Here is a 27,229-nt window from a genome sequence, read left to right as displayed (position 1 = left end):
CTTTGATTCATTCCCGACTAGCATAACCCCTTGGGATTATGAGAATTTTCTATTCTGAGCTTTACCTCCATGCACATAAACGACTACACTACTTTGTATGCGTGCACTAGGTGGGTATACCCCCTCGGCTTCGGCGACCTGTTCTAGCCCGTTCCAAGACCCTCAACCAACCTCCGGACCTTGCCGCCCCGTACGAGCTTGCGGATGGTGTAAACAATCCGCCATCTTGATCCAAAATCTCTTCAGCTAGAGCTACGATCGTGCCAATGACTAGCCATGACCATGTGGCAAGAATTTTTTTTCCTTCGCTTTTAAACTAGCTCTTGGCGCCAACTTATGAGAATACTTCGTTGAGGAAAGAAAAATTCAGTCAGCCACCTCACGCGGTCGTGCGACAATCCCGATTCCGGGAAGAATTAGCTTTTTCCGAAGGAAGCATCACACTTCCCGCCCTCCTCTGAAGGTCTTCCAGAAACTTTTTTTGGCCCCTACCCTTCTTTTTTTTCTCACAACTTTCTCACAAACTCTTTTTTCTTCCTCACAAAAAAATACCCTCATAATTTCTGTTTTACAACGTAACCCTTAGCCGAGGTACACTGAGTTGTACTCACGTACATTACACATTCCGCGAGACGCGGACACAGCGAGACAGAAGCAGAGGCAACTCTCTTGGTCCAGTCCTCTGTTTCCAATGCACTAGCGTAACGTCGTAACCAGTAGTGTCGAGCCCTCGGTCCGGCTACAGGGTTTCTTGGCACCGTCCGAAGCCGGATCAGGAGAGAGCAAGGCACATTTTTCACTCGCGTGCAGTAGTGTAGTGTGCCATCCCACGATAGCGCGTCACGATATCCGAAGGGTCACTATCCGAAATAGCCCCGGTCCGACTCGACGACATGGCATGAGCGGGAGGATAATCAGCTCAGGAATACAGCCTCCTATACAAGGCCGCAGAGTCACGGGGAGTGAAAGAAATGATTACTGTTAGAGTCTGCCATTGGATCAATGAAGATGAAGCGTTGCCCGAAGTAAACATACTCTGGGAACTTCGTGGAAGAGTATGCCGTAACTCTACGGATGTGTACGTACTCTGTACGGTGCCGAGTCTTTAGAAGAGTTGTACGAAGGATTACTGAAAGGAGGCACAGATTGATAGAGAGGCGGCGGGTCTCCAAAGAGATTGAAGAGGACAGCTAATCGTATGCCAGTTGTAAGCCATTATTTTCCATTCCAAAGCACATCAGCCGTCCGTTGGAATGCGCGCTACCACTTGGTAAGGGTAATGCTGCGAGCGCCAAGGTCGCGAAGATTGCTACTCAATCTTGGGAAAATAAAAGAGCCGCCTCGCTAAGGTGCGTCGCTATTCGCGAGATACCTTGGCGAGAGATAGGCCGCCCGCACGAAGCTAGATGCGGCTTATATGCTGTTTTAATATCAAAATATCACCTCCCGCGGCAGCGCAGCTTGTCGATGAGATGATAATTGGAGACCGTTATTGATATATACTCACGGGTTGACACGTACCCCATGGAGCAGAAAAAGGACCGTCGGCCATCACAGCGAGCAAGGTAACTCCTTAAACTTCTCCAAATGAAATCTGGTCATCGAGGTTTTGAACTTTTGCCATAGTCCCCCCACTCTCCTTCGATTCTATCCTTGGAGATCGAAGGAAAGCCATGTTCCATGCGTCTTCCGTGATCTTCAGATCGCCCTATGCATCGTTTCGCATAAAGAGCCCAGCAGAGTCGGCGCTCGCCTGATATTCAAAGTAAGCAGTCATCATTCTGAGAGCGCCAACATGCAAAAGTCCTTCCTTACCGCCGGGCTGATGGACACGAACACGGGCATACCTTCCCGCTTGGGGACTTCCCCTTGGGCCATCCTCCCCGTTCCGTGGTGCGACAGGAAAAGAGGTTGAAGGATGGGGGTAATAAGGGACACGGGGCTGCTACCACGTGTGATCAGTTTTTGCAATGATCGCCGCCTGCCCCTCCCCCATAATATTTCTCCCAAAAAACGCGGCCTTGGACGTGGTTGATGTTGAACCCGCATTGAGGCTCCGCATGTCCGCCCGCCCTTTCAGCCTGAAATCTGTCCCCCTTTCCTACAGCCCACACCCCTTCTTCCCCCCACCGTGCCGGCTCTCAGATCTGACGCCGTAGTCTGGGAACCGGGATCTCGACCATTGAGGCTGTTTTGAAAAACGCCGAACAATGAGTTGATCCATCTTTCCCGATGGGCGGATATCCCGATAGAACCACTTTTGCCCGCCCGTGCCTCCACCCCACCCGAACGCATTAAGGCTTGCCCCGTAAGCCAGCCCCTCCTCCTCAGCTGGGTGTAATACCCGTATGCTCACAATAACAGAGCATCACGGGGGAAAAACCACGGACCTCCTCGTGGCCCAAGATCCACGACGTGTCTTCCCAGAAATGGTCCCTAGTCTTCAGGGGGAAGGGAAAAGAATACTTAATCCGGCGAGAACAGACAGGGGGATTAGTTTCAGGTCGGGCAACTCTTGGGGAAGCATTATTCTTGTCCCCGCGATTGCCTCTTCAAATCGACCTCTAAATTATCATCTCAAACGTGGCCAACAATACGAAATAATCCAGTGCGAGATAGGGTATCGTTCGCGGCACGATTACTTGCGTATAGGCAGATATAATACCATGCTGAAAGATCCCTACCGCATCGCCGTCTGCACGCACGGAACCTGGGGCGTCGTCGGCCGAACATTGGCACCTCCAGGAACATACATGAACATGTAAAGGTGGCCGGGCGGCACAGGATGGGGGGGTGGCACCTTCAGTCTCACAATCTGAAAAATTCCGGATTTACCGGTCCGCCAACGACGACGTGGGATGCACACTCGAGATTGCGCTGTTCTCGAATAATTCCATTCTGGGAGGGTCTCGACTGGCGGGAGTGACATCGTCCATCGTCGGATTAACAACATTAACAAGCAACACGTGACTGGACGGCTCCGTATTTGTATCAAGATTTGTTATTATTATGGCTGGAGTAGATATGGGGAATATACACTACCTGATTTATGTCGTGAGTTGGGAGAGGAGAGCTGATTCTACAAGTAACACGAGTTTCATCATCTAAAAGATATGGCACGGCTTTTGGGTGCATCGTTCAGGCCACTCGATATAATCACGTGACATTCGTAAAATAGAACTCCCGACCCCGAAATCTGAATTGCTCTGATTGGCCAGCAAATTTCTATCTCATTGAGAGCTTCCAAGAAGAAAGATGATCGAAGATCGTAAGAGAGAGACATTCGTATAAAGAATCCTCCTCAACAGCACCCACCCCAATGGCGAGTCTAATCGCCACCAAGCCTTGCATAGGCAGACTCCTGCGGCCACGCGAGCTCCAGCTCGGCGCAACGGCGATCACCCAACCGTCGGTGTTTGCCGCGACACGAACCTTTGCGACCACCGCGCCGCAGTGCAAGAGGACGAAGCACAGCAAGACGAGAGATAACAACCGCTTCCGAGGAGTAAGCGCTCTCCGAAGGACGGGACTCCGCGAGCCCGTATCCGTGTCGAATGTGCCGCTACCTAAACCCGTCGAATTCCTCCCCAAAATCGAGGTGGACCCGAATCACGGCCTCTACGCATTCTTCGCGGGCCCCGACAAGTTGATGAACACGCCAGCGGAGGACAGAGAGCACGGACGGGCGTGGTCGGTCGAGGAGCTGCGAAGGAAGAGCTGGGACGACTTGCAGAGGCTCTGGTGGGTGTGCTGTCGGGAGAGGAACAGGATCTCGACGGCGGATAAGGAGAGGAAACGGGCCAATATGGGATTCGGAGCTGCTGAGTCGAAGAACAGGGACGATGCGGTATGTTTACCCAGTCTTTCAATCTTCGTTAATACTCTCGATTCCAGAATTGTTGAGCTAACATTTTTCTGTGTCTCCCTATTTAGGTCAAGCAAACGATGAAGGCTATCAAGCACGTCTTGACGGAACGATACTACCTCTGGGAGGATGCGTACGAAATTGCAAAGAACGACCCCGAAATCAACCTGACTGGCGACGGAGACGTCTACGTGCCGCTGGAGGATCAGGAGTTCTTTGAGGAGGAGGAAGCGAGGGCCAAGTCTGAGGCTCCTAAGTCGGCTCCGGCTTAAACGGCAGAATGGCTAGAAAACAGCTTGTTCTCTGCCTCGCACCAACAGCCCTTTGCCATAATGTCGGCGCTCATATATGATTTGAACTTGGAGATGGAGAGGATGTGCTAGAGAGCTCGAGCATGCAGCAAACTCGCCCATGGTTGTATGATATGTATAATACATAGATTTTCGCATTCTTAAAGACAAAATCAATGCTATTATTGTTTTCTTATATAGCCTCACTTGGTACAAACCGAGAGGATTTTACGGACTGCTGGGTGTCGTATGTTGTCCAAGCTTCTTCACATCTTGGAGATGGACGCCGCAGGAGCTTCGTTCTGAGAAAAAGCTATTATGAAAATGCAGACCTCGACGAGCCTAGATAGCATAGCATAGCATAGCATTCCGTATATCCCTGCATATAAATATACGTAAATCATTGTTAAATGAGTATTGCTCAATCGATGAAGCTATTCCATGATGGGAACTGGCGGCGGACCTTTTTCAACGGTTTTGTCGATTGCCGGCAACGAAGAAGGGGCTCGATGCAGCCCACTCTTGATGGGCATTACGAAAATGGCCAATCGAGACCCTGATGATCGCCCAAAATGCAATTGATCCCGACATGGTTCATGTGCAGATTAGCATGGGATAATAATATTGATCAAATTTGATTTCTTGTACCTGAGCCTGAGCAACCGGACACTTAAACAACTTAGGCGGTCAGGTCGAGGTGGCTGCCCCTCCTTGCTGCTCCTCGGTGCTAGCACCAAGCAACCCTCCCCTACGCTAAAACCTCCTCCTTCCCCTACCTCAATCTCCCCTTGGAAAGCATCATCTCAACCCGCAAAATCTAAAACGAAGTCTCCTATCTGAAAACCCCCTTTTGCAAGCGTCTTGATTTTCCTCTTTTTTACCCATCTCCTAATATATCTTCCGCAACCATGGACGAGATTGCCAAGGAGTACGATGTCATTGTTCTCGGCACAGGTAAGCTCTCTAAATGCTTGTGTCTCCCCGCTCCCTCCTTTTGAACAGCCCCGCACATGTCGATAACGGAGGGGTTGTTTCAAGCCCGACGACGAGGAGAACGAAGAGAATATCGTGAGATTTGGACGGATTGAGGATCTAACACTTGTGCAGGTTTGACCGAGTGCATTCTCTCTGGGTAAGAATATGAGTACTCGAGAAATAGCTGCCACTACCTTCCCTGCGGCAGCTCTAGCTAACGTACCGTTACTTCCCGCTTGTAGCGTGTTGAGTGTTAAGGGGAAGAAGGTTCTGCACATTGACCGTAACGACCACTACGGAGGGTATGTTAAAGTTCTTTTTGGCGATTTCGACTTATATCCTCACGGTTTGCATGGGGAACTAACTTGCGGTGTCCAGAGAGGCCGCGTCCCTCAACCTCGAAGCGGTATGCATCAGCCCCTGTGCCTTCCAATATTCCCCGCTAGCTATCGGCAAGCAACTGACGAGTTATACTCCTCCCTACAATAGTTATACAAGAAGTACGGAAACTACCAGAAGGGTCAGGAGCCATGGACGAAATACGGCCGTGTGAATGACTGGAACATCGACCTCGTTCCCAAGTTCCTCATGTCCTCGGGCGAGCTCACCAACATCCTCGTGTCGACCGACGTTACCCGATACCTCGAGTTTAAGCAGGTTGCCGGGAGCTTTGTTCAGCAGGGTGCCGGTTCCAAGGCCACAGTCGCCAAGGTCCCTTCAGATGCGGCGGAAGCTCTCAGGTCGCCCTTGATGGGCATCTTTGAGAAGCGCCGAATGAAGTCGTTCATCGAGTGGATTGGCACCTTTGATATCAAGGACCCTGCCACACACAAGGGTTGGTTTCTTCTATAAGAGGAGAGAGAGGAGAGAGTTGGGATTGAGCGGAACGCAAGAGGTTGGCTAACATGAGCAATGGGCAAAAGGTCTCGACATCAACAAGTGCACCATGAAGGATGTTTACGACAAGTTTGGCCTCGAGGCTGGAACCCGAGACTTCATCGGCCACGCCATGGCCCTCTATCCTACCGACGGCGAATACATCGACGTTCCCGGCAAGGCACCCGAGGCCATCGAGCGCATCCGCCTCTACGGTAACTCTGTCGCCCGCTACGGAAAGTCCCCCTACATCTACCCTCTCTACGGTCTCGGAGAGCTTCCTCAAGGCTTCGCCCGCCTCTCTGCCATCTACGGAGGTACCTACATGCTTAACACCCACGTCGACGAGATCCTCTACGAGGGTGATAAGGCTGTTGGCATCAAGGCTACCATGGCGGGTGCCGATGGCATGAGCTTCGAGACCAAGTCCAAGATGATCCTTGGTGACCCCTCTTACTTCCCTGGCAAGGTCAAGGTTGTCGGCCACGTCCTCAGGGCCATTTGCATTCTTAACCATCCTCTTGCTGGCACGAGTGACAGCGACTCTTGCCAGTTGATCATTCCTCAGCACCAGGTCGGCCGCAAGAACGGTAAGTGGCCTTGCATCGATGTTTTCTTTCCTCCTTCCCCCGTTTTAATAGGTTCTTGGTAGCTAACATACCTCTTAGACATCTACATTGCCACCGTCTCTTCTTCCCACAACGTCTGCCCCAAGGGTTACTGGATCGCCATCGTCTCCACGATTGCCGAGACTTCCGCCAACCACCACCTCGAGCTCCAGCCCGGTCTCGAGAGGCTCGGCAAGATTGAGGAGCAGTTCATGGTATGTTTTATTTTCCCCAAACGCTTGCATCTTTCTCGGCTTCTCTTGAAGCCCAGGGGAAATAAATACGTAAACAATATACTAACATGTTATCCTAGGGACCCCCTATCCCCATCTACGAGCCGCTCGAGGATGGCTCCAAGGACCACATCTATATCTCCAAGAGCTACGATGCCTCCAGCCACTTTGAGACTACGACGGACGACGTCCAGGATATCTACCGCCGCTGCGCTGGAGAGGAGCTCGTTGTCGAGGGCCTCAGGGAGGGTATCAACGTTGAGGAGTAAAGCTTGGAGGAGGGGAAAGAAGGTCGAGGAGAAGGACTATCTTATGACAAGTGTGGGAGTGTGAGTGAAGGGCTATAAGTGAATATGAATAAATAAATAAATACCTGACTCGAGACGCCTATAAACAATTTTTGAACATCTGCCGACTCGCAAAATCTAATCATCACAATGAATGATCTGCAATATAAAGAATCAATTCCCCGTTCTACTACTACTACTCCTACCACCACTACTAGATGTTCACGCAAGTAATCGTAAGAAGAAACCTGATAAAAATAAAGAAAGAAAAAAGAAATTCCCCGGGATCAACTTTTTCTTTTTCCCAACAAGACGAAACCAGCCAGCCAAACGCCTCCATGCCCTGGGCTTATTCTTTTTGTTTGTATATGTGTCATCGTGAGAGTTGTATAAAGGGAGCCTCGACATAGAGACACACCCCTTTTTAGTGGGAGGGAGAGGATGAGAAGAAGTAAACAAGTAAAACGGCGGATATTGAGGAAAAGGAGAAGGGATGTCGTTAAAAGCGAAATGAGAGGCTCAACGCCTATTCGTCTTTCCGATACCACGTTTTCCAGAGAACTACAAACACAAGCCACGTTAGTAAGAAGCATACTATTTCTCGAGATTTGCGATTGACTTACCAAGTGCTTAGCCAGAGACGCCGTCTCGTGCCTATCAGCCTCACCCTGTCTCGCCATCCTATTCATCTTCTTCTGGTTCAGCTTAGCAAGCCTCTCGGCCCTAGACCTAGCCGTCTCATCCGTAACACCGTCCTCTTGCCTATTCATCCTAGGCTGGCTCCTCGCCCTGCTCATGGCCCTAATACGCTCCTTGGCAGACTGCGACTGCGACCGGGGGGTATCGACGTCCATGGCATCCTCGGTGCCAAGACGGCTCCTGGTCATCGACCTGCCGCGACGGGGCAGGGTCTCCTGCATGGCGGGGACGAAGCGCGAAGTATCCACGCCAAGGACGTCGAGGGCCTCGTCCATCTCGGACAGCATCTTCTTGGTCTTGGACCTGGGCATGACGGGCCGGTTCTTTAGCCTCTTCTTCAACCTCGCGTCGTTCCTGATAAGCGCGATCTTCTCGCGGATCTTGCCGGCATCCTCGAGGACCTTGCGATCCTCTTCGTCCGTCAGCTCCTCATCGTCATCATAGTAACCCTCGGCCTCGAGACGCTCCTCCTCGGCTTCGAGTTCGGCAAGCTTAGCCTCGATATCGGGGTCGATGTAGTCGGCAACGTTCTTGCCGTCGAAGATTTCGGGAATCTTGTCGTATTTCCACTCAGGGTTCTCGAGGAGGTAATCCTTCTTGAGGTCGACGTTGTAAACACCCGCACCACCGTTTTCGGCCTCAATATCACGGGCAAGCACACGGCGCTCGGGATCATTCTTGTCGTACTTCTTGAGGCCCTTCACGGCCTCGGGGATGAAAGTCTCACGGGTAGCGCCGCCCATAGGCTGAGCAACGTGGATACGCGCCATGACTTCGGCAAGACGGCCACCAATGGCACCGCTGCTGGATGTTCCAGCCTTGAGCTTCTGGGACACCCTCTCCGCGATAAGCCTCTCACAGGCAGCATTCTTGGCCTCCTGGACACCCTCCTGGGTATTGCACGAGAGCTGCAAAATGTCGGCTACCTCTCCGGCCTTGACGAGACCTTGGATCTCCTCCTGCAATTCGGGGCTCAAGTCCTCAGGCTTCGTGACATCGATCTTGTTGATGGCGATGAAGACAATCTTGTTGGCGAAGAGGGGGCGGATACTCTTGAAGAGCGCAATCTACGACAAGCCCGCGTTAGCATCTCAGTCCACAGGCAACGTCGCGCTCCGAAGACATACCTGTGCGGACACAGGATAACCACACTGTTCACTGAGATCCATAAAGTAGAGGATGGCGGCTCGCAAATGAGCAATTGCTGTAATAGATTGCCTGTTGTCCAAGTCAATATGCGCATCAAAAGGAAAAGGGAGAATTGCCAGTACGACGTACATTTCAATGGTGTTCATCTCCTCGAGAGGGTGATCCAAAATTCCAGGGGTATCAATAGCGCAAAACCGAAGATATGAGTGATCGAAGTGTCCAACAAACAAACTCTTGGCTGAAAAAAAGGTTAGCAAAACCAGTCACGGTCGACCACACCCTCGAGAATATTGGGGCAGCTTACTCGTGAAGGCATAGGGTTGAACATCAACATCAGCCCTAGTAATGCTCTTCAAGAACGACGACTTTCCGGTGTTGGGGAAACCGCAGATCAGGAGGGTGCGGGTGTTGGGATCGATGGCCGGGAGACGACCGAGATGCTGGCGGACTTGGTCGAGGTAGAGGAGGGGCTCCTTCAACTTCTTGACGATGGTGGCCATACGACCGAGGGCGGCGCGCTTCAGCTGCTTGCATTGGAAGAGCGATTGGGCGTACTTGATGAGGCGGACATAATCGCGGGAGACTGTTTCGACGAGATGCTTGGCGGTGCTAAGCTGGCCGAGGGCGATGCGGAACTGTACACCATATTAGAACGAGACTCGACCCGACGTTATCCTAGCCTGCGAGTGACGTACGTGATCGGCATCGTATAGAGTGTTGAAAAGATCCTTGTGGAACGGGTGCACATCTGAGCAACTGAGTTAGCAATTGGGTTTATGCGCAGACAATATCACAAGCAGAGGTTGAGCGTGCACGGTATCCGCGCAAGAGGAAGCCAGGAGCCCAGAATGGCAAGGAATGAAGCTCACCATTCAACCTAGGGAAAGCCTCGATAATCTCTCCCAGCCTCTCGCTCAATGTCTCCTGGGTAAACTTGACCTTCCTGGTATAGAAGGCTCGAATACGGCTGATCTTGAAACCGGGGCGAATCTGGGTGGGAAGACGACGCTGGGTACGGCTCAGGGTAATATCAATAAACTCCTGGGCCGTGGGCACCGGAGGGATATCCTTGAAAGAGGTCCTCATGATGGGCGGCGTTGTGGCTGGCGTCGCACCTTTTCTGAGAGAGGATATTTGGTATATTGAGGGAGGAGGAATTGAAGGAAGTTGCAGGTCCCAAAGTATCGACCGCCCGTTTTCGAACGGTGGGCAAAAAATTTCTTTTCTTTCCTTGAATTTTTGGGGAAATGTGGGCTAGCGGGCTTATCTTATCAGGACCCACTTTTTGTCTGCCCCGCGTGCAAAAGTACTTTCAAATGTATTTTTTTTCTTGTGACAGTTGAGCCGGCCAAGTCCTCCTCAAGCAATATTGATTTTGATCTCTCACGAGCATTGATGGACGCCATGACGGGCACCTTATATTGATCCAATTACGACAAGAAATATCTAGCATCTACATTCTTATATGCTCGTATTATATGTAGATTTTACTCGGATATTTTAATGATTATTTTCCTTCTGCAAATCCCGTACAAGCCTCGTCTCGTTGCCTGTGAAATCGACTTAAGACAGAGAGATCTGATCTATCTGCCCCTCCTCTCCCCCCTCCTCCACCCCACTAAAAATTCTGTATCTAGCAACAGGTCGCATTCTCCTCGACATCCAACTTTCCACCTTATACCCTCAATCATACGCAGTTGATTCAGTTCTATCCTCTCGTGTCTGTGTCTACGTTTTGTCGCAATACCACCGTCACTCTCCCCCTCGCTTTCTTTCTAAATTAGCCATGTCTTCTCTTCCCCAGTACAAGGCCGACTTCCTCAAAGCCGCCATCGACGGAGGTGTCCTCAAGTTCGGCTCCTTCGAGCTCAAGTCCAAGCGCATCTCCCCCTACTTCTTCAACGCCGGCTCCTTCTTCCGCTCCGACCTCCTCCAAGCCATCGCCCTCGCCTACGCCAAGACCATCATCGAGGCCGTCGAGACCACCGGCCTCGAGTTCGACATCGTCTTCGGACCTGCCTACAAGGGGATTCCCCTCGCTACCCTGACGACCTACTGCCTCGGTGTCCTCGACCCCAAGTTCGCTTCCAAGTGCTACTCTTTCGATCGCAAGGAAGCCAAGGACCACGGTGAGGGAGGAAACATTGTCGGCGCGCCGCTCGCGGGCAAGAAGGTGCTCATTGTTGACGACGTAGTCACGGCTGGTACAGCTAAGAGGGAGGCTATTGATAAGATTCGCAAAGAGGGTGGTATCGTCGTTGGTATTGTCGTTGCTTTGGACCGCATGGAGAAGCTTCCTTCGCCCGATGGTGATGACAGCAAGCCTATGCCCAGCGCCATTGGAGAGTTGAGGAAGGAGTACAACCTTCCCATCTTCTCTATTCTCACCTTGAACGACATCATTGACGGCATGAAGGGCTTCGCTTCGGAGGATGACATTAGGCGGACGGAGGAGTACAGGGCCAAGTACAAGGCGAGCGACTAAATAAAAAATATGGACGTGACGATATATTGGCTAAAAAAAATACAAGAAAAATTCTAGAAATGTGAAATGACGAATCCAGGTGTGTGATGGAGCAACCGTCTATCTAAAAGGGAGAGCGAGTTTTTCTGGAGTTAGAAAGAGTTTTGCAGTCACAATGGTCAGATTCATATGGATCTATCTGTATCCTGTTCTGTTTTCCAAAAAGCACGATTCATGACTTGGGCCCTCATGTTCCGATCGCAGGGGGTCACAATCGACAGTATTCCAATCCAAATATCATGCCACAGGAGGAAGTTATGCGGTTACTTCCTCTTTGTTGTACTCGAGGACCTGCATATCTCATGTGAGTTGGGTTCAGGTTTCCGTGCATGCAATGACACGCACGTATGGTATATGTTGCAACCTTACCATGTCGTACCAACCTCCACCACCAAACTGAGCGGCACTGGGGCCCAGGAGTTCGAATCCCAACTTTTGGTAAAAGGGTATAAGTCGCTATCGGCATTGTCAGCGTCAACATCGTCGGGCATGAGTTGGCGATACAGGATATCTAGTAGTTAGTGCAACTTACGTCTTCGCAGAGCAACGCCACACGATCAGCCAACTTCGATTCCTCTATGTATCTAACGTAGGTCTTCATCAAGAGGGGTCCTAGCCCAAACCCTTGGAATTGAGGAAGAATAGCTAGCGAATGGAGGCAGATGGTCCTGATCCTGCCATGCTCAGTGTGACTTGTGCCGTTGGTTTTAGCATTGCGCCAATCTTTGGGATACGCCATGTCGGCATCCGTTACGACCGGAGAGTTTCCTATTGTAGAAACTGCATGGGCAACCAGAGCTAGCTTCTTCGCATCCGTATCGTCGTTACATGTCAACTTGGCTAGAGTGGGCTGGTCTATTTCTGACAAGGGACCGGAGTGATGGGGGTCTATGACAGCGAAGAGACCGCATGAGACTTTCGAGTACTTGGTTAAGCGATACGTGAACTAGGTAGTGTAGATATTAGTCCGTTAGCCCGAATTGCTCTACTTCGTATATATATGAGACATGAAAACAGTGTCGGATATCGGGACCATATCCATACAGCTGATGACACCCACCTTTTCCGGTGTGCATCTATGGTCTGGATTCTCAAATGCTGTTTCCACCACGCTGCAAGCGGGTTCGTCAGAGACGCCCAGTGGCCTGAACCTGAGTTCTAAGCCCTTGATCTTGATCTTGGACTCAGGTAGGCTCTTCAAGACTTCTTCAAAACATTGTTGCGCCATTGTTTTTCAGGGAGGGAGGGAGCTAAAGTTATTGTCGAGGAAGTTACTCTTGGCGAGGGTTTCTCTGTTTCTGCAGAAGAGGAGGAATCCCTGCAACGAGACCACTGATTCCCCTAGCTGGCTTTAATACGCTGTGTAAAGAGTAGCATTCGACCAAGCTTATGGAGAAGTCTCCCCGCTTGGCAATTTTAGCGTCACACTGTTGAGCGTTTAGGTGGGACGTTCCCCCGAGCCGGCAGTAGTCTAGATCTAAAGCCGAATTGCCCTTGTAGGCAACTCGGACGTCATCGTGTATGAATCACAGTCGACGCGATCTGAGATCCGATCCATCGAGAACGTGAATTTCTGATCCGCAACACGGAGCCGGACGCCGAGAGGATGATGCGAAGCAGGGATGGGTTTGGCCGTTCTCTCTTCCCCTGGCATTTTGGCCATGTCGCTTACAATCTGTCCCATAACTATAGACTTATATGTTTCCATCCAAAAAAAAAGGATCCCCGTTAAAATGGTTTCACATACAAGTGAAACCAGGTTCTACCACAGCCGTGACTCTGTGACTTGAATTGGTGGCGTGAGGTCAACCGATGGTCCGCTCCTTTGTGATATCGTCGAAGCTCCTTCGAGATGTTGGATCCCGAAACCACCATTATTAGCTCGGGGGTTATAGATTCAGCGCACGTGAAGAGGGGCTCACTTGGGTGGACTTAGACGAGGCACACAGACACAACCACCACACAGACACATATGCACATCCATTTACCTTACCTAACACCTATTTGGCTCACCCCTCTAGAAGGCCTAGACCACTCAAGGTCTGTTCAGAAAGAGTGGTTCTACATGGATGTGGATGTGTGAGCTCGGCGAATGTGTCAGAGCTGGGGTAACAGTGGGACGATCGTCCGTCCCAAGTTTTTCCCACCGGAGCCGATAACCGATATGCGAAAGAACTGAGCGCAAAGACATGCAGCCGTAAGCATCTACGTGGGGGCCGCATCTCTCGAATGTGTGGAAGCATCATTGATGGGCGTCTACTTCGGCAGAGAAGAGCACAGCAGGCGGGTTGACGATTGGGATCGTGAGCCGGCAGACCAAGGCGCATGCATGAAAAGATTCGAAAATCGACGCTATATGAGAGCCCGATATAGCAGTTGCGTATGCACCTGGTTGGATTTGGATAGCTATAGCTTCCCAAAGCGACACACAGGACTGAAAAATCCGGTAGTGAGGAGCTGTCGCTTTGGGGGATCATGTCGCCATCGAATGAAAACATCCCCAAAACGCCATTCCGAGTCGTGGTGGATGGTGCGGAACTGGGCAGCGGGGGCCAAAAGCATTACTCTTTGTTCACTCCATGTTTGGCTGTGTCTTCCCGGAGCTTAGAGCTTGGCGTACCCGGTAGGCTCAGGACACGATGGGCCAAACGGGCTTACGGAGTACGTGCTGGCTTCTTTTTTCGCTTCACAGCAAGAAGGATATTGATGGAATTGATTAAAAAGTTGTTTCACCTTCAACCAACGCAAAGCAGCGGTCGTCTCGTTCGGTCTGGCCAACGCATCAATGATGGCTATTATTGGATGCCCTGTATCCCAGTCATCCTCCACGCAAGCCAGCAGGGCTGAAGTTGAAGTGATGCATCAGATTCTGGAATGGAGGATTATTTGCCCCCCTGTCCTGGATCCAGGGACACTGATTCCTCCTCCAGGATAGCCCGGCTTGGCCGGCAAGATCCTTTGCCTGTGAGAAAGGAGGCTGAAGGAAAATTATGACTCTAAAAGAGGAAGATCAGGGTTTCCAAAATACATCTGGAAGTTTCTAAATCAGAGAAGTCCGCGTCCGACCTTTCCGCGTCGGCAGCCTCTGGGCCACGGAGATAAGCTGCTTTTGCCTGCCCTGGCTTTAAATATGTGGCCCAGTGGCCCCTCTAGGCAGACGTCATCTCCGTCAGCCTAGCTCAGTCACTTCGTCGCCACCCCATAATATTGGAGTTGTGTTACATTAGACTGTGACCGGTGTACTTGTACTATAAACCGGGGCAGCGGGGAGCGTGCTGTCACTGGTCTGCTGGACTGCTGGACAGGCCAGCCGTGCGATACAGCGAGGAAGCCGGCGGAGGCATCAAGTCACAATGGTCTTGAGTCTCGTTACACTGGAGATTTGAGGAGAATAAACTTTAATGATATGAAAGTATCGGACTCACTCCTCACCTCACCTCAACATCATTTCATCATAGCTGCGTTGCTGTCCTTCATTCTCTTACCCACTACCCTTCGCTAACTTAGCCTCTGGCAGCATCTGGCCAAGGTCCAAGCTCCGAGCTGTACGAAGGAAACGCTGAGCTATTGTTGAAGTGAGGTCGTGCCCCATGGTTTCTCTTTGAAGCAAACGGGGAAAAGATATTAGCGAGTAATTCCCGACAAAAGGATCTGCCGACAAACCAGAGACCATTATCGTACGGTACAAGAGAAGGAATCAAAAATCCTCCCTCCGTGGACCCGCAAACAGCACATGGGTCATCATCATGGAGCTTAGCGAACAAGATGTGTATTGAGACCGCGTAACGTGGTTGCCGTTCTGGGGCGGGAGCTTTGAACTTTGCCTTCTAAATTCGGGTTTGGGCTAAATGTACCCCTCCTCCCTCGTCCCTCGCCCCTTGGACCTTCTCTCTTGGAGCGACAGGCCGCAGCAGCTGGCCTGGTCAGGCAAGGGCCCCCAAATCCACCTACATAATCCACCTAATCCACCAAAATCCACCCAAATCCAGCATCGAGCTTGGGCCAGGGCAAAGACGACTGGGCTTGCCACCTCCCCCAAAAGCCCGGCCCAAAGTTGACTGAACCTTTCCAAGCAATCGGATTACCCCGCCACCACTACCGACCACTACGTACCACCAGCACCACCACTATTTGTACCTCGTTCGTCCTCCAGTCAGCTCAACTCCTGCTGCCATTGTCACAAGAAGACTGTCCTGCACCTGCACCTAGTCTTTGCACCTGCTTCTGCCTGCTCATTCTGCTGCTTCCCACTGCCTTCCATGCAATTCTAATTCCAACTCGGTGTCCTCCTGCTTACACACTTTTGATTACATCGTCCATTACAATTCACAATTCAAATTGTACCGCCAACCGTCGTCGACCGACCACCGAACCGTCCACCCCATCTCGCTCCCTGCGGCTTCTCAACTTCCCCATTCAAACGGCTGCTTCTCCTCATTCTTCCCTACCCACTTCTCTCCTGCACCTCTCTTACTTGGGTAAACACGTCCCTGACCCCATCTCGACCATTGGCACGCGGAAACACCATATCCACCATCCCCCATCGCGCTAGTTCCCGTCGCCGGCATCAGACTACCTTTATCTGACCCCGTGCAGCCAGCCACCTCCTCAGACTGATTTTTTTGAGACCACGTTCATCTTTCCCTCACCATCACGCTACCTCACGCACGCCGAAGCTATTCTCTCCGTGCAAACGAATCCTGTATTCACAATCGATTCGCGGCCCTCCGCAAGACACTAACTTTCTGGTCTGATATAATATATCCCACCATCCTGCCGACCCAAGGCGGTCAGAACAAGAGAAAATGTGCGCTTCCTTGCATTTCTGGTATTGATGTTATTCAGATAGCGTGTGCTGACCAACTCCGATGCTGCAGGCGTATCACGCTCAACATCACGAACCCCGAGGTCGACGAACAAGACCAGCTTCTCACACTCGATGTCTTCCCTGATATGACGGTAGCTACCTTGCGTGACTCCATACACCGAGAAACTCACATCGACCCCGCCTCCCAACACCTCTACCACAATGGCAACCTCATCGGCGATCCCTCCCGAACCTTGGAACAGCTCCAGATTAGAGATAACGACATGCTAGCCCTCCACGTACGAGACATGCGAGGAACCACAGGTCTTCCCGAGACTAGGCGCCCTGCTAGGCGGAGGGCTGGCCAGCCTGATCCCGAGGTTGTGCGACTGCGGATCCTAGGGTCCCCGACAGCTCGTCAGGAGCTCCAGCGCCAGAACCCAGAGCTAGCCGCCGCCTTAGAAGACCCCCAGCGTTTCGCCCAGATCATAAACGATCACCATGCGCGAGAAGAGCGAGAGAGGTTCGAGCGGCAACAGCTCATCCAGGGTCTCAACGACGACCCCTTCGATATTGAAAAGCAGAGGCGGATTGAGGAGATGATTCGTCAAGAGCGAGTCATGGAAAACCTTCAAAACGCCATGGAATACAACCCAGAAGGTAGGAATATCTTCTTCTTCTTCTTCTTCTTCTTCTTCTTCTTCTTGTTCTTGTTGTTGTTGTTGTTCTTGTTGTTGTTGTTGTTCTTGTTGTTGTTCTTGCTCTCTTACTTTGCGGTCCCCATTAGAATATTAGCGGAGCTAACGTGATGCCTTTCATTGTTTCTAGTCTTCGGTACCGTGCACATGCTCTACGTCAATGTTGAGATTAATGGCCACACTGTCAAGGCTCTGGTGGACTCGGGAGCTCAAGCAACGGTCATGTCTCCATCCTGTGCCGAGGCCTGCGGCATCATGCGCCTGGTTGACAGACGGTTCTCTGGTATTGCCCGTGGTGTAGGCACAGCAAATATCATTGGCCGCGTTCACCTGTTCCAGATCAAGATTGGCAGTCTCTTCCTTCCATGTAGCTTTACCGTTATGGAGGGTAAGGCTGTCGATCTTCTCCTTGGCCTCGACATGCTCAAGAGGCACCAGGCTGTTTTGGACCTCGCGAAGGATAAGCTCATTATACAGGGACACGAGGTTCCTTTCTTGGGGCCTGCTGACATTCCCAAGGACCAAGAAGAGGCGTTTGTGCAGGAACCCACGATCCCCGGCCCCGCGGGCACCAGGATTGGACAAAAATCCGGTGCTGTAAAAGGTCCTGATGGCCAAGAGGAAGTTGCACAGGGTACGGCTGGACCGGCGACCAGCACTGGGCCCTCCCAGCCAGCACCCCAGCCAGCGCCCCAGGCGCCACCGGCCGGTCCCGCGCAAGCCAAGTTCTCGGAGGACGACATTAACAAGTTAGTGATGTTGGGCTTCTCAAGAGAGGCGGCCGTCAACGCTTTGCATGCTACAGATGGCAATGTCGAGGTAGCTGCAGGTCTCCTCTTTGGTGCCTGAGCACCCACCTTCTTCTCGTCGCACCTCCTAGAGGGCTTCCTTCGAATTCAACATCTAGAAACCAATTCTTGATTTCATTTCAATGCTCTATAACAGAGTCTAAAAAACAAAAAAGCATTTGGGAAAGCATGCATGGCGTGGAAAGGGTCTCATGTGTGTTGGTGTGCGTGTTTGTGGAGGAAAACGATACATGCAATTTCTCTCTTGATTTGGGATCTAAACCAAGACGAATGGACACAACTTTGCGTTCGGACATTCTCGTTTTCACTTCACATCTCGGTCATTTTGTGAGCAAGATTTTTTACGGTTGTTTGGCCTTAGATTCGGGATACATTAGTGTCTAGATCAAGAATCGACTGGCCCTCGCTTGTGGGTCCTCATGGGTAGTTTTATACGTCTTGTATGTTTGTAAGTGAGGTCGAGGAGTAGTGTTCCGGATTTGTGTGGAGACTGGGTGATGGATGTATGATGCTACAATGAAACTGTCCTTTTTCCTGTCCTCGGACCGGAAGTAGGAGATCTTATTCACAACATTGCTAAGCCCATGTTCTCTTAAACGCTCTTTTTAACCACGAGGTGGCCTGTATCGTATCGTATTGCCACTACTTTGCCTTGCTCCTCACTCGAAACTCTCCTCGTTCACCTTAGTTTGTAGACACACGGCTTCAGAATCTTGCTCTCATCCACCTTCTCAACAACCGGTGGCCATTCTCCCTTCTTTCCCTTGCGCATACCACCACCGGCGCCACCACTCTCCTTCTTCTCCTCCTCGCCCGTCGAAGGCGAGGCCGCCTTGATGAAATTCATCCTCACAAACATCTTATTCGACATATCAACAGCCTCAAACCTCTCCCCCTTGAGCAAAAATCCGCGCTTCCTCAACGCCTCAACAAATGCCGAAACATCCGTCTCATTCCGCCCATCAACCTGTCCATCGACCTCGACAGCCAAGTCCTGCGAGAAGTCGGCTGCCTCGGCCGGTTTACCCTTCGCGGCGACGGCGGCCTTCTTCCTGTTGCCCACGCTATGCGCGACGGGGTTATTTCCGCCGGGCCTAGAGTTCACACGGCCGAAGCGGGACTTAATCTCCGCGATCCAGAGCTCGCCCTTCCAGTGCAGGATGCGGTAGGCCTCGTCGATGAAGTCGAGCCAGTTGGTGCCCATGAGGGCGAGGCAGAAGATGGCCACATTGACGGAGCCGTCTTCCAGCGGGAGGTTGGCGATGTCTGCCTTCGTCACGAGAGGGCTCGGGTTCTGCAGATCGAAGCTGAGGATGTTGAGGTTCAGTTTATCCTTTTCAGGCTGGAGGACAGTTGCGAGACGGGCGTCTCCGCAGCCTAGATCGGCAACGGTGCAGAGCCCTCCCGTCCTAGGCAGAGCCTGGACACCTCCCGGCGCGGCAGCGGGAGGGGGGGCGGGTTTCCGGGAGGGAGCACCCCGCCTCTCTCGCGGCGGTTGGGAGACGGCAGCGCGGACGCGCACGGCTTCGATGAAGCCGTCGACGGGGTTCTCGGGCCACACGTTGACCTGCTGGCGGAAGCCCGCGTGGTACTCTTCGAACATCTCGGGGGAGTCCTGGAAGAGCTTGAAGGCTTCGTCGGAGGGGCGGGTATAGAGGGTTTCGTTGAGGTGGCGGAAGCGCGCGGGGATGAGCTTGGCGCGCATGGCGGCTTGGAGGGGGGTGAGTTTGGGAGGGGCGGGGTGCGCGAGGGATGGAGGTGGCTTGGGGGGTTCTGATGTTGGGGTTGGGTTCTTGCCGGTTGGGAGATCATCGCTTTCCTTGGGTTGGCCGTCTTTCTTGGTCTTTTTCTCCCGCTTCTTATCCTTCTTATCCTGTTTAGCCTTCTTCTTCAAGTCCTTCTCATCGGCTTCCTCAGAATCACCGACTTCAGGCTTCGCTTTCTCAGCCTTGTCGCTCTTCTCGGTGTCCTGATTCTTCCTCAACTCATCATCCTCTCCCTTACCGCCCTTCTTCTGCCTCTTCGATCCTCCCTTCTCACCAGCCTTCTTCCCGCCCTCGCTTTTCCCCTCGATAACTTTTTCATACATGGACGCGACGTTCTCAGACGTCACGTCAGCGCCCGGTCGCTTTCTCTTCTTGGACCGGGACTTGGACTGCCCGCTGCCGCCATGGCCGGATGGGAGCTGCTCGGTTTTGAGGGCGTCCGTTGGGACGGACCAGCCCTTGACGGCGAACATGGCTGAGGTTGGGGGTGAGGTTTTCCTCTCTTTCGTAAAGTGTGATTATCAGGCTTCTAGAAGCCTTATTCCCGATTTATTCAGGGTTATGGGCTAGAGGATTTTAAACGCCCGGGATCGGGCTGGGAAATGAAACTTAGTGAAGCCAAAGTTGGAGCACATGCAGCCGTATCTCACTACAAGAAGCGGTTCACTGAAAATTTCTGCCATTGAAATTTCTCTGAAGTTGAGGTGTGGTTGGAGGTGGGGGCTAAGCAGCTTCCGCATGGTGGCGGCTGCCCACAGCTGTTATCTAACTACGCATCCTTCGTCTCACTCATTAAAGGAGCTCGAGATCATGGAGGAAGTTTGAATGAAGCAAATGACACGCAATATTGTTGCTACTTTTTGCTGTAAAATCGATAGCTTGAGCTGTATCTCACGTTTCTTCAAAGTGTGGCAACAATACGAAGTACTCTCACGTTTCAATCTCCGTCCAACCTTCCATGTCCAGAGCCTTGATCGACAGCGCAGATGGAGGACGGAGACATACTTCATTGAGACGGCAGTGTCGGATTTACATTTCAAGTTAACGCCGGATCTAGACCACCTCGTCCTAGTGTACCTCGTACGCGACAGGGCCAAGGAACTTGAGGCTCTTCTTTTTTTTAAGTGTACCCACCGGTTTTCTCCTTCAGGCGTTTGTGGTGGGCAAATGATGTCCCTGTTCTAACCAGGGTTTCTTGTGATGGAGAACTTTTCAATGTAATTTCTCCCGCCGATCAGATGCCCTTTGTTAGCTTCTTGGCCGTTATTTCGTAGCGTTATGTGGGTGACGAGAGACGCACTACTGTATCTCGTAATTATGATCATTCCAAAGTAGGACTAGAAGCACATCGGCATCGGCATCATGAACTGGCTAGGTCCTCATTTGTAAACTACAGCGCGATGCTACGGTGGCGGCTTGACTAGCACAGATGAGCACCTGGGGTTGAAATGTGACAGGTTCCCAGGAAGGGGTGGCTCAACATGGGTCTGGCCCTCTAAGACGGTAGAGATCAGTCACTTTGCCTGGCCCTGGCCTCTCAAGCCACGCGAGCCTTCCGAGCTTTATTACGACACGTCAATCTAGAGAGAAGATCTCGCCCACCTGAACGCATGAAAAGGCGTGGTCAAGGCGTCCCGTCTTGTCATTCTTTACCTCGAAGGGTGTTATTTTTCACGGTGAGCTGCTCTGTGGTGTGATGGGCACTCTCTTGCATCTCACAATTTTTTCATCCGCTCAGAAGTCCTTTTCACTGGACCCTGAAGTGGGTTTGGTAGGCAGGCGCGGCTGCTGAGATCAACGACGAAATCCTTGGTAGGTAGGCTGCATACGAAATAAGGTCCGCCACACTACACTTGAATTGGCCAGGCCAAGGGATCCAATGTTGTTCCTGCCCGGGTTTGACCGGCAGTCCTGTCCACCACATTCTTCGGATGTCGATCAGTTAGCGCGAAGCCTCAAGGGCCTGGCAACCTCTTCAGAATTAATGGTAATTATTACCGTGTTGTAGTTCCGGGACCGAGCACATCGAAATCGAGATCTAATTATTTCCCGGTGACTGGAGGACATTGGATGCATTGTAGTGTAGCTTCAGTGCAACCCTCCTCACGCTTCCCTCTGTCCTCTATTCACGGAGGTCCCGAGCTTTTACCCCCATGCCATTTCCCTGTCGAGTTATAACCTTTCATCGGACTTATGACATCTAGTATAGTCAGGGTCAACCGATTTCTGTGTAGGGCGAGGAGAATACCGATATTCTGTCCTGGAGGTGGAGTAGCATTCCCACGTCAACCGCAGGGAGAGGCGAGGTGATGATGAATACCCATACAACCTCACCTCCATTATTACTTCATAGCGGGCTTGTTTGTGCGTGTTCTACCGGAACTTCCAAACCGGGCGCAATCTCCGTGCCTCTTCCGTACTTACTTCGCATGAACCAAGTTAATTGGTGCGCGAAGTTTTACTTGTGCAGTACTTGATAGGGCCTTTCGTTAAAGCGCGGCTACCTGAAAGGCCAAGGCAGGTGGTTCGTCGGTTCGACGGTTATTACAGAACCGACAGGTCGGTATCACCGAGGGACGGAGGACAAAAAGTTGCTCCGTTCCGGTTATAACCCACAAGCACCGGTACGACTCGACTCACATATCCCGAGGTTCCAAGAGAGTCTAGACTTTGCGCAAAAGGAATGCTCCAACCTGTGGATCCGAAGGTGATGAGCAGCCCGCAGTAGAGGTGGCGAAAATTTTGTGATGGAGCCGGCCGGAGGGCACGGATGATCCGGCTTCCAGATTTTCCCGATCACAGGCTTTCACAGCAGTGGTTCTCGGGGGAAGCAGGCACCCCATTTCCCGACATCTCCTTAGATCAGAAATGAGCGGGATCAGGAGACGCAGAGGTTGGGCAAGACGAAAGGGAAAGCTGCTTGCTTGCCTTGGTACGTGACCTGAGACCTACTCCAGACACACAGATATTCATACTTTCTTTTTCTTCCAGCTGTTTTTTTTTCTTTCTTTCTTTTTTTCAAATATCCAACATACGCATACATTGGGTGCGTTGACTGTGTCCTGACGGTGTTGGGCGCCTATTGTAGGGTATCAACGAGCAAACACTTATACTTGCGTATTTGCTTTAGGCTGAACGGGAGGCTAAAAGATAATCGATATTCTTATTCTCCGGCTTTCGTCTCGGAACTGAGACAGGCGGCGAAGTTCACTGCCCTCCAAAGGCTTAAAGTAGAACAACTGGTCACTAGTGAAGTTCAAACTACAAACATAATAATGTAAATCCTTTTGTATAGAGGGCTTAGAACGCCATTGGTTTCTTGAGTCATGGCCAACCGCGTGGCGTGGGGTTGGCCACTTTCGCGGGATCAAGCGTCTTACTGCGTGCAAGGCGAGAGCGTCATTCATAGCCCTCGTTGACTGAGTCGATGTGTTGTTGTCCTAACAGGAGAGTACCCTCCATGAGTATTATCATGAGAACGACAGAATGCCCTGAAGTAGAACTTTTCTCGCATCTATTGGCCAGATCGATTTGAGATTCCACGGGACTCCTTGTTTATTTGCAACATAATGTAATGCAGCCGCATCTTCGTCCGCGTAGTTGAGGGGGATGGGCAAGCAGTAATTGCTTTTTCCTCTGGCTCCGAAGCTCCCAGCCAATCTCTCTATCCCGCAAGGGGAGGGGGTTTCACGAACAAGAGTGAATGGCGATGCAGTGCTACGTAAGCTGCCTCGAGTCTCCTCTCCACTGCAACTGTGCTCACATCCCAGTGCTCGATGGTCGGCCGTCCCGTCCTCTTCCGAAGTAGGGTTCGACAATGGTTGGATTGGTATCCCAGGACGCTCACTGTACGAAGTCGGGAAGCGACTTTTCCAATCGGGATCTACGAAGTACGAAGTATTGAGCGTTCTCTTCGGTGTGCGGCTCTACGTTTGGTAACAATCCCCTGTGAAGTGTCGTGTAAGATGCCATGAGCTCGGTTGATCCGAACCCGAGCACCTGCATCAAGTTACCATGTAGTAAGCGTTGCAGGTGGAGCCCCGGGACTTCGTATGCAACTGATGTCGGCGCCGTGTTAGTGCCGAAGAAGCATCGGTGGGAGAGGGGGGATGGAAGAGACCGGGAAGTGCAGCTTTGGGAATGCCGGGGATAAGTGAGGTGGTGGGGGAAAGGGATGAAGCAGAGAGTAAGACGGCGATGGGACCCTCACCGATTGATACCCAATCTACCACGGCGCACCACTTGTACGAAGTCGTCTGTTGTACGACCATCCCACGACGTTTTCTGCTATAGAAGGAAGGGGCACTCGCATAATGTTTTACTACGAAGTATATGCAACGGAGATACTATGTGGGGGGGGGGGGGGAATACTAATATCAGATTTGGGGATGAAGCATGACTGGGTCGGCCAGGCTGCGGAGGTAATCTCTCGCAGCATTTTATACTTCATACTTCATACTTCTTTCACCACGAGGTATTGCATCCTCCCGGGGCGAAGCGGCTGTCGCAAATTGGATGAAGTGAAGGTCAGGGGTATTAATGGGTGAAACCGATCGAGGCTTTGAGGGAGGATTGGTCTGGGTGGGGAGAACTGGGATCGGACAGACATGGATCAAGAGATGGAGGGGAGGAGTGTGAGGGTTACCTCGTATGTGCATTCTGCGGAGTAGCATGGGGGATGAAATGAAATGAAATATGTACGAAGTAGTGGATGTGAGATGCAGAGGTGCATATATATATGCATCCATCAAATTTGAAGCCCGAGGCGTCCAGTGTTGCGTGTTGGATGGGGTGTGTGTTCAGGGAGTTATCTCTGCCGATTGAATAGAATCGGTCTATCATACCAACTTTTCCAGTATACTTCGTACTTAGAGGTTCGTTATACACGATATCACTGAGATGTAAAGTAATAAGTAAGAATGAGGGACGCAAGGGCAGAAGGTTTCTGATCCTCGATTCAAGACTTCATGAGAAGTACAAGTAAGATTAGACGAAGTTTGATCAACCCGGGGAGATCGGTCCAAGCCATCCATGCCATCCATGCCCGCCGCACCTCTCTGGGCGCTAGCAAGCAAGCACGGTTCATGAATGTGTCGACTGCCGGAACGCCAATCATTGTCGCGAGGGACCGAGGTACCCTGTCCCATTTTAATCTAAAGCATGTAACTTGTAGGAGTGTCAACTTTCATCTTTCATCCGGTAGGAATGGCGCGGATCTCGGCAAAGGGAGGGGGCAGGTCGAGGTCTTTCCTCGCTGAATCCCGGTTTTCGTCGTAAAAAGGGATGGGAGAATTGGAGATCGATGTGCGGCATCGTCAGACAAGGCTCCCCTGGGTTGGCTCTCCGGGGCTCCAGCCAATTGACGCGTTCAATTGCGGTGCTTGGCCTCACATGGTAAAGTGCCGGGAGGGAAAGTGATCGGAATTGACGTTAGTTGGCTCTTCTTGACAGACTTTTTCTCCTCGAGTTTGATATTGCTTCGTAAATAGGAAAATAGGGCCAAGCGAACCGCGATCGACAGTGGAGGATCGGAATCACACCCCACCTCAACTGCCACCGCAGACCCAAAAGTCTGCTTCGCAGTACCAACATTACACATTACTAGTGGACGAAGTAGTGTACACCTCTTACTTGGAGGTTCAAATGCTCAAATCTCAGACATAGCGCAGCCACGGCCAACTTCGTTGAAAAGGGACAGGGGTACAAAGGCACCGGGCGAGACCCAATCGACGGACACTGCCTTATGCCAGACCAAGCACACTCCCATTTCCACTTCCATGGGAGCAGTGCCCTGTACGAAGTACGTGCCTTCTGTGGTAGGGTAGTCTTGCAGGTTGCAGATGCATATTTTCTGGTCTGCGGTCTGTGGCCTAGGTGTGTGAAGGAAGCACTGGCATTCTCTTCTTGGAACCAGATTGGCGAGCAAGACAATGCTTGGTGGAGATTTGTTCAAGGTGGGACTGAAGGTTGGGAAAGAGTCTGATACCTCGTAAACTTGGTAGCATCTGCCCGCCGTATCGTTTGGCACATTTTGATCTAGTTCATCCTCGACATATGAACCTTTCACCAAATGCTCAAGACTTACTCCTCGCAGAGCTTCAAATCCATCGTCTGGTCAAGCTGCTGGAATGCATCAGTGGAACTCGACGCAACTGTTTCTAAGCTCGTTACGGTAGTTGTGTGAGCGACTAATGCATTGTAACCCCTTTGACATCTTGACATTGATCTGGCTCAACAGCTTCTGGCTTGATGGTAAAAAGCACTCAAAATAAGAATATCCAAGATCAATTGATGTCATACTTGAGGGCACTTAATATGTGGCTGGTACCAATTTGTAAGCCGCAGCAAGCTTCTGTCGCATCTCGGCGATTTCCCCGTGAAACCTCGCACTCGGTCGTACTCTCGCGGCGAATTTTTTCCTCTTCGGGCCTTCCATCGCAGAAGGGAACAATCTTTCAATCGGCCCTCCAATTGACTTCAAACCCTACTCTGTGCAGCTCGTGGGTTTTGCAGACCGCCTCGGGGGCTTGGGAAGTTTCGCCGAAGCTTTCACGTCCCCCCTCACTGATACACCGAGAACGAACGATGACTATCCACCGCTCAGATGCATCGATGCTACATCCTGACCAGGACAGCTTGAAAACGCCATGCAGGCATCGGATGCCTTTAGAAAGTTCGATGCAAAATCCAATTGCGGCTAGCATCGCTCGCAAGGGCCCGGCTAAGGTTACCTGTGCGTGCGACGGGGAGGCCGTCGTTCGTGGATGCCTAGGGCTAAACTAGTAGTCGTAGTGCCTCGCATGGAGAGATAGTGGGTTCGAAACTGGTTACTGCCCTTTCCAATTTCCACGAGAAGTTGAGAACCAGCTGTTTGTATGAAGTATTAGTGTAAGGAATCGCCTTGCACTCGCCTACTACAAGAGTGTCCTTCATACACAGGTGGTGTAGTGTACTTCGTATACATCGTGAACGGAGTATTTTCGAGTGTGGCTGTCAGTCGGCAGTGAACGACCCCAGTAAAACTGACAGGCACCCACGTCGATCGCCGGTGATCCGCTGGTGTGTGTTTGTAGCTTGTACGACGTCAACGATTCTCACGACTGACCGGAGGTTGATCCTAAACGATGCAGGGAGTCTAGACTCAAGTCGACACTCCCTGAAGTACGAAGTCCTCACAATTCAGAATTATCAAATCTCAAACAAATACGCAAGCCCTACGAAGTACAATTATCATAGCTTGCTGGGCTCCGCTACTATATATGTATAACATAGTCTCCCGCCTCAGAATCATTTCCATTGATGCTTAATGCCCTCTCGAACCTGTAATCCTATCTTGTGACGGGACGGCACATGGACGGACGGTACACTTCGCAGGATACTTCTCTTAGAGAACACTTACATTCTCTGGCGCTCGCTCTTATGACCATTTTTGTTCGTTTCGGCCTGCCTATATTACACAACATAAGGATTGTAGGTGTCCCTTGCCGGGAAGACGAGGGAGGGGAGAAATATGGTTGCAGTAGAATATAATAATACTTTGGGGTTGTATAAACGCAGTTGGAAGAGACTATCAAGTACATATTGATGTACCCAGACAAGGGGGTTGGCAGACTGGAAAGACTGCTTTACACAAGCGTCGAAAT

General features: G+C 51.4%; 5 protein-coding genes and 2 pseudogenes across 5 annotated transcripts; 4 read left to right on the top strand and 3 right to left on the bottom strand.

Moving 5' to 3' along the window:
- Positions 1-3,319: 3,319 nt before the first annotated feature.
- On the top strand, positions 3,320-4,137 carry SAPIO_CDS7136 (54S ribosomal protein L4, mitochondrial; the record flags this gene model as incomplete). Its single annotated transcript, XM_016789052.1, has 2 exons — positions 3,320-3,847; positions 3,934-4,137. 2 exons carry the CDS (start codon positions 3,320-3,322, stop codon positions 4,135-4,137), a joined length of 732 nt encoding a protein of 243 aa, XP_016640879.1.
- Positions 4,138-5,063: 926 nt separating this feature from the next.
- SAPIO_CDS7135 (uncharacterized protein) lies at positions 5,064-7,116 on the top strand (the record flags this gene model as incomplete). The annotated part of the gene is made up of 8 exons (XM_016789051.1): positions 5,064-5,109; positions 5,263-5,287; positions 5,373-5,432; positions 5,509-5,536; positions 5,620-5,965; positions 6,054-6,596; positions 6,675-6,829; positions 6,928-7,116. The coding sequence occupies 8 exons, from the start codon at positions 5,064-5,066 to the stop codon at positions 7,114-7,116; spliced, it is 1,392 nt and encodes a 463-aa protein (XP_016640878.1).
- A 537-nt stretch (positions 7,117-7,653) lies between these two features.
- Positions 7,654-10,068, bottom strand: SAPIO_CDS7134 (putative nucleolar GTP-binding protein 1; the record flags this gene model as incomplete). Its single annotated transcript, XM_016789050.1, has 7 exons — positions 7,654-7,695; positions 7,758-8,900; positions 8,961-9,051; positions 9,112-9,220; positions 9,287-9,617; positions 9,678-9,730; positions 9,852-10,068. The coding sequence occupies 7 exons, from the start codon at positions 10,066-10,068 to the stop codon at positions 7,654-7,656; spliced, it is 1,986 nt and encodes a 661-aa protein (XP_016640877.1).
- A 700-nt stretch (positions 10,069-10,768) lies between these two features.
- On the top strand, positions 10,769-11,467 carry SAPIO_CDS7133 (annotated as a pseudogene; the record flags this gene model as incomplete).
- Positions 11,468-11,761: 294 nt separating this feature from the next.
- SAPIO_CDS7132 (uncharacterized protein) lies at positions 11,762-12,734 on the bottom strand (the record flags this gene model as incomplete). Its single annotated transcript, XM_016789049.1, has 4 exons — positions 11,762-11,797; positions 11,876-11,962; positions 12,039-12,452; positions 12,522-12,734. 4 exons carry the CDS (start codon positions 12,732-12,734, stop codon positions 11,762-11,764), a joined length of 750 nt encoding a protein of 249 aa, XP_016640876.1.
- A 3,577-nt stretch (positions 12,735-16,311) lies between these two features.
- On the top strand, positions 16,312-17,860 carry SAPIO_CDS7131 (DNA damage-inducible protein 1; the record flags this gene model as incomplete). Its single annotated transcript, XM_016789048.1, has 3 exons — positions 16,312-16,334; positions 16,384-16,973; positions 17,142-17,860. 3 exons carry the CDS (start codon positions 16,312-16,314, stop codon positions 17,858-17,860), a joined length of 1,332 nt encoding a protein of 443 aa, XP_016640875.1.
- Positions 17,861-18,499: 639 nt separating this feature from the next.
- Positions 18,500-20,059, bottom strand: SAPIO_CDS7130 (annotated as a pseudogene; the record flags this gene model as incomplete).
- Positions 20,060-27,229: the final 7,170 nt, after the last annotated feature.

This window comes from Scedosporium apiospermum (assembly GCF_000732125.1).
Source record: "Scedosporium apiospermum strain IHEM 14462 chromosome Unknown SEQ_SAPIO_0110, whole genome shotgun sequence".
NCBI classification, from domain to species: Eukaryota; Fungi; Ascomycota; class Sordariomycetes; order Microascales; family Microascaceae; genus Scedosporium; species Scedosporium apiospermum.
Note: the sequence above shows the minus strand (reverse complement) of the source record. Positions and strands in the feature narration are given on the sequence as shown.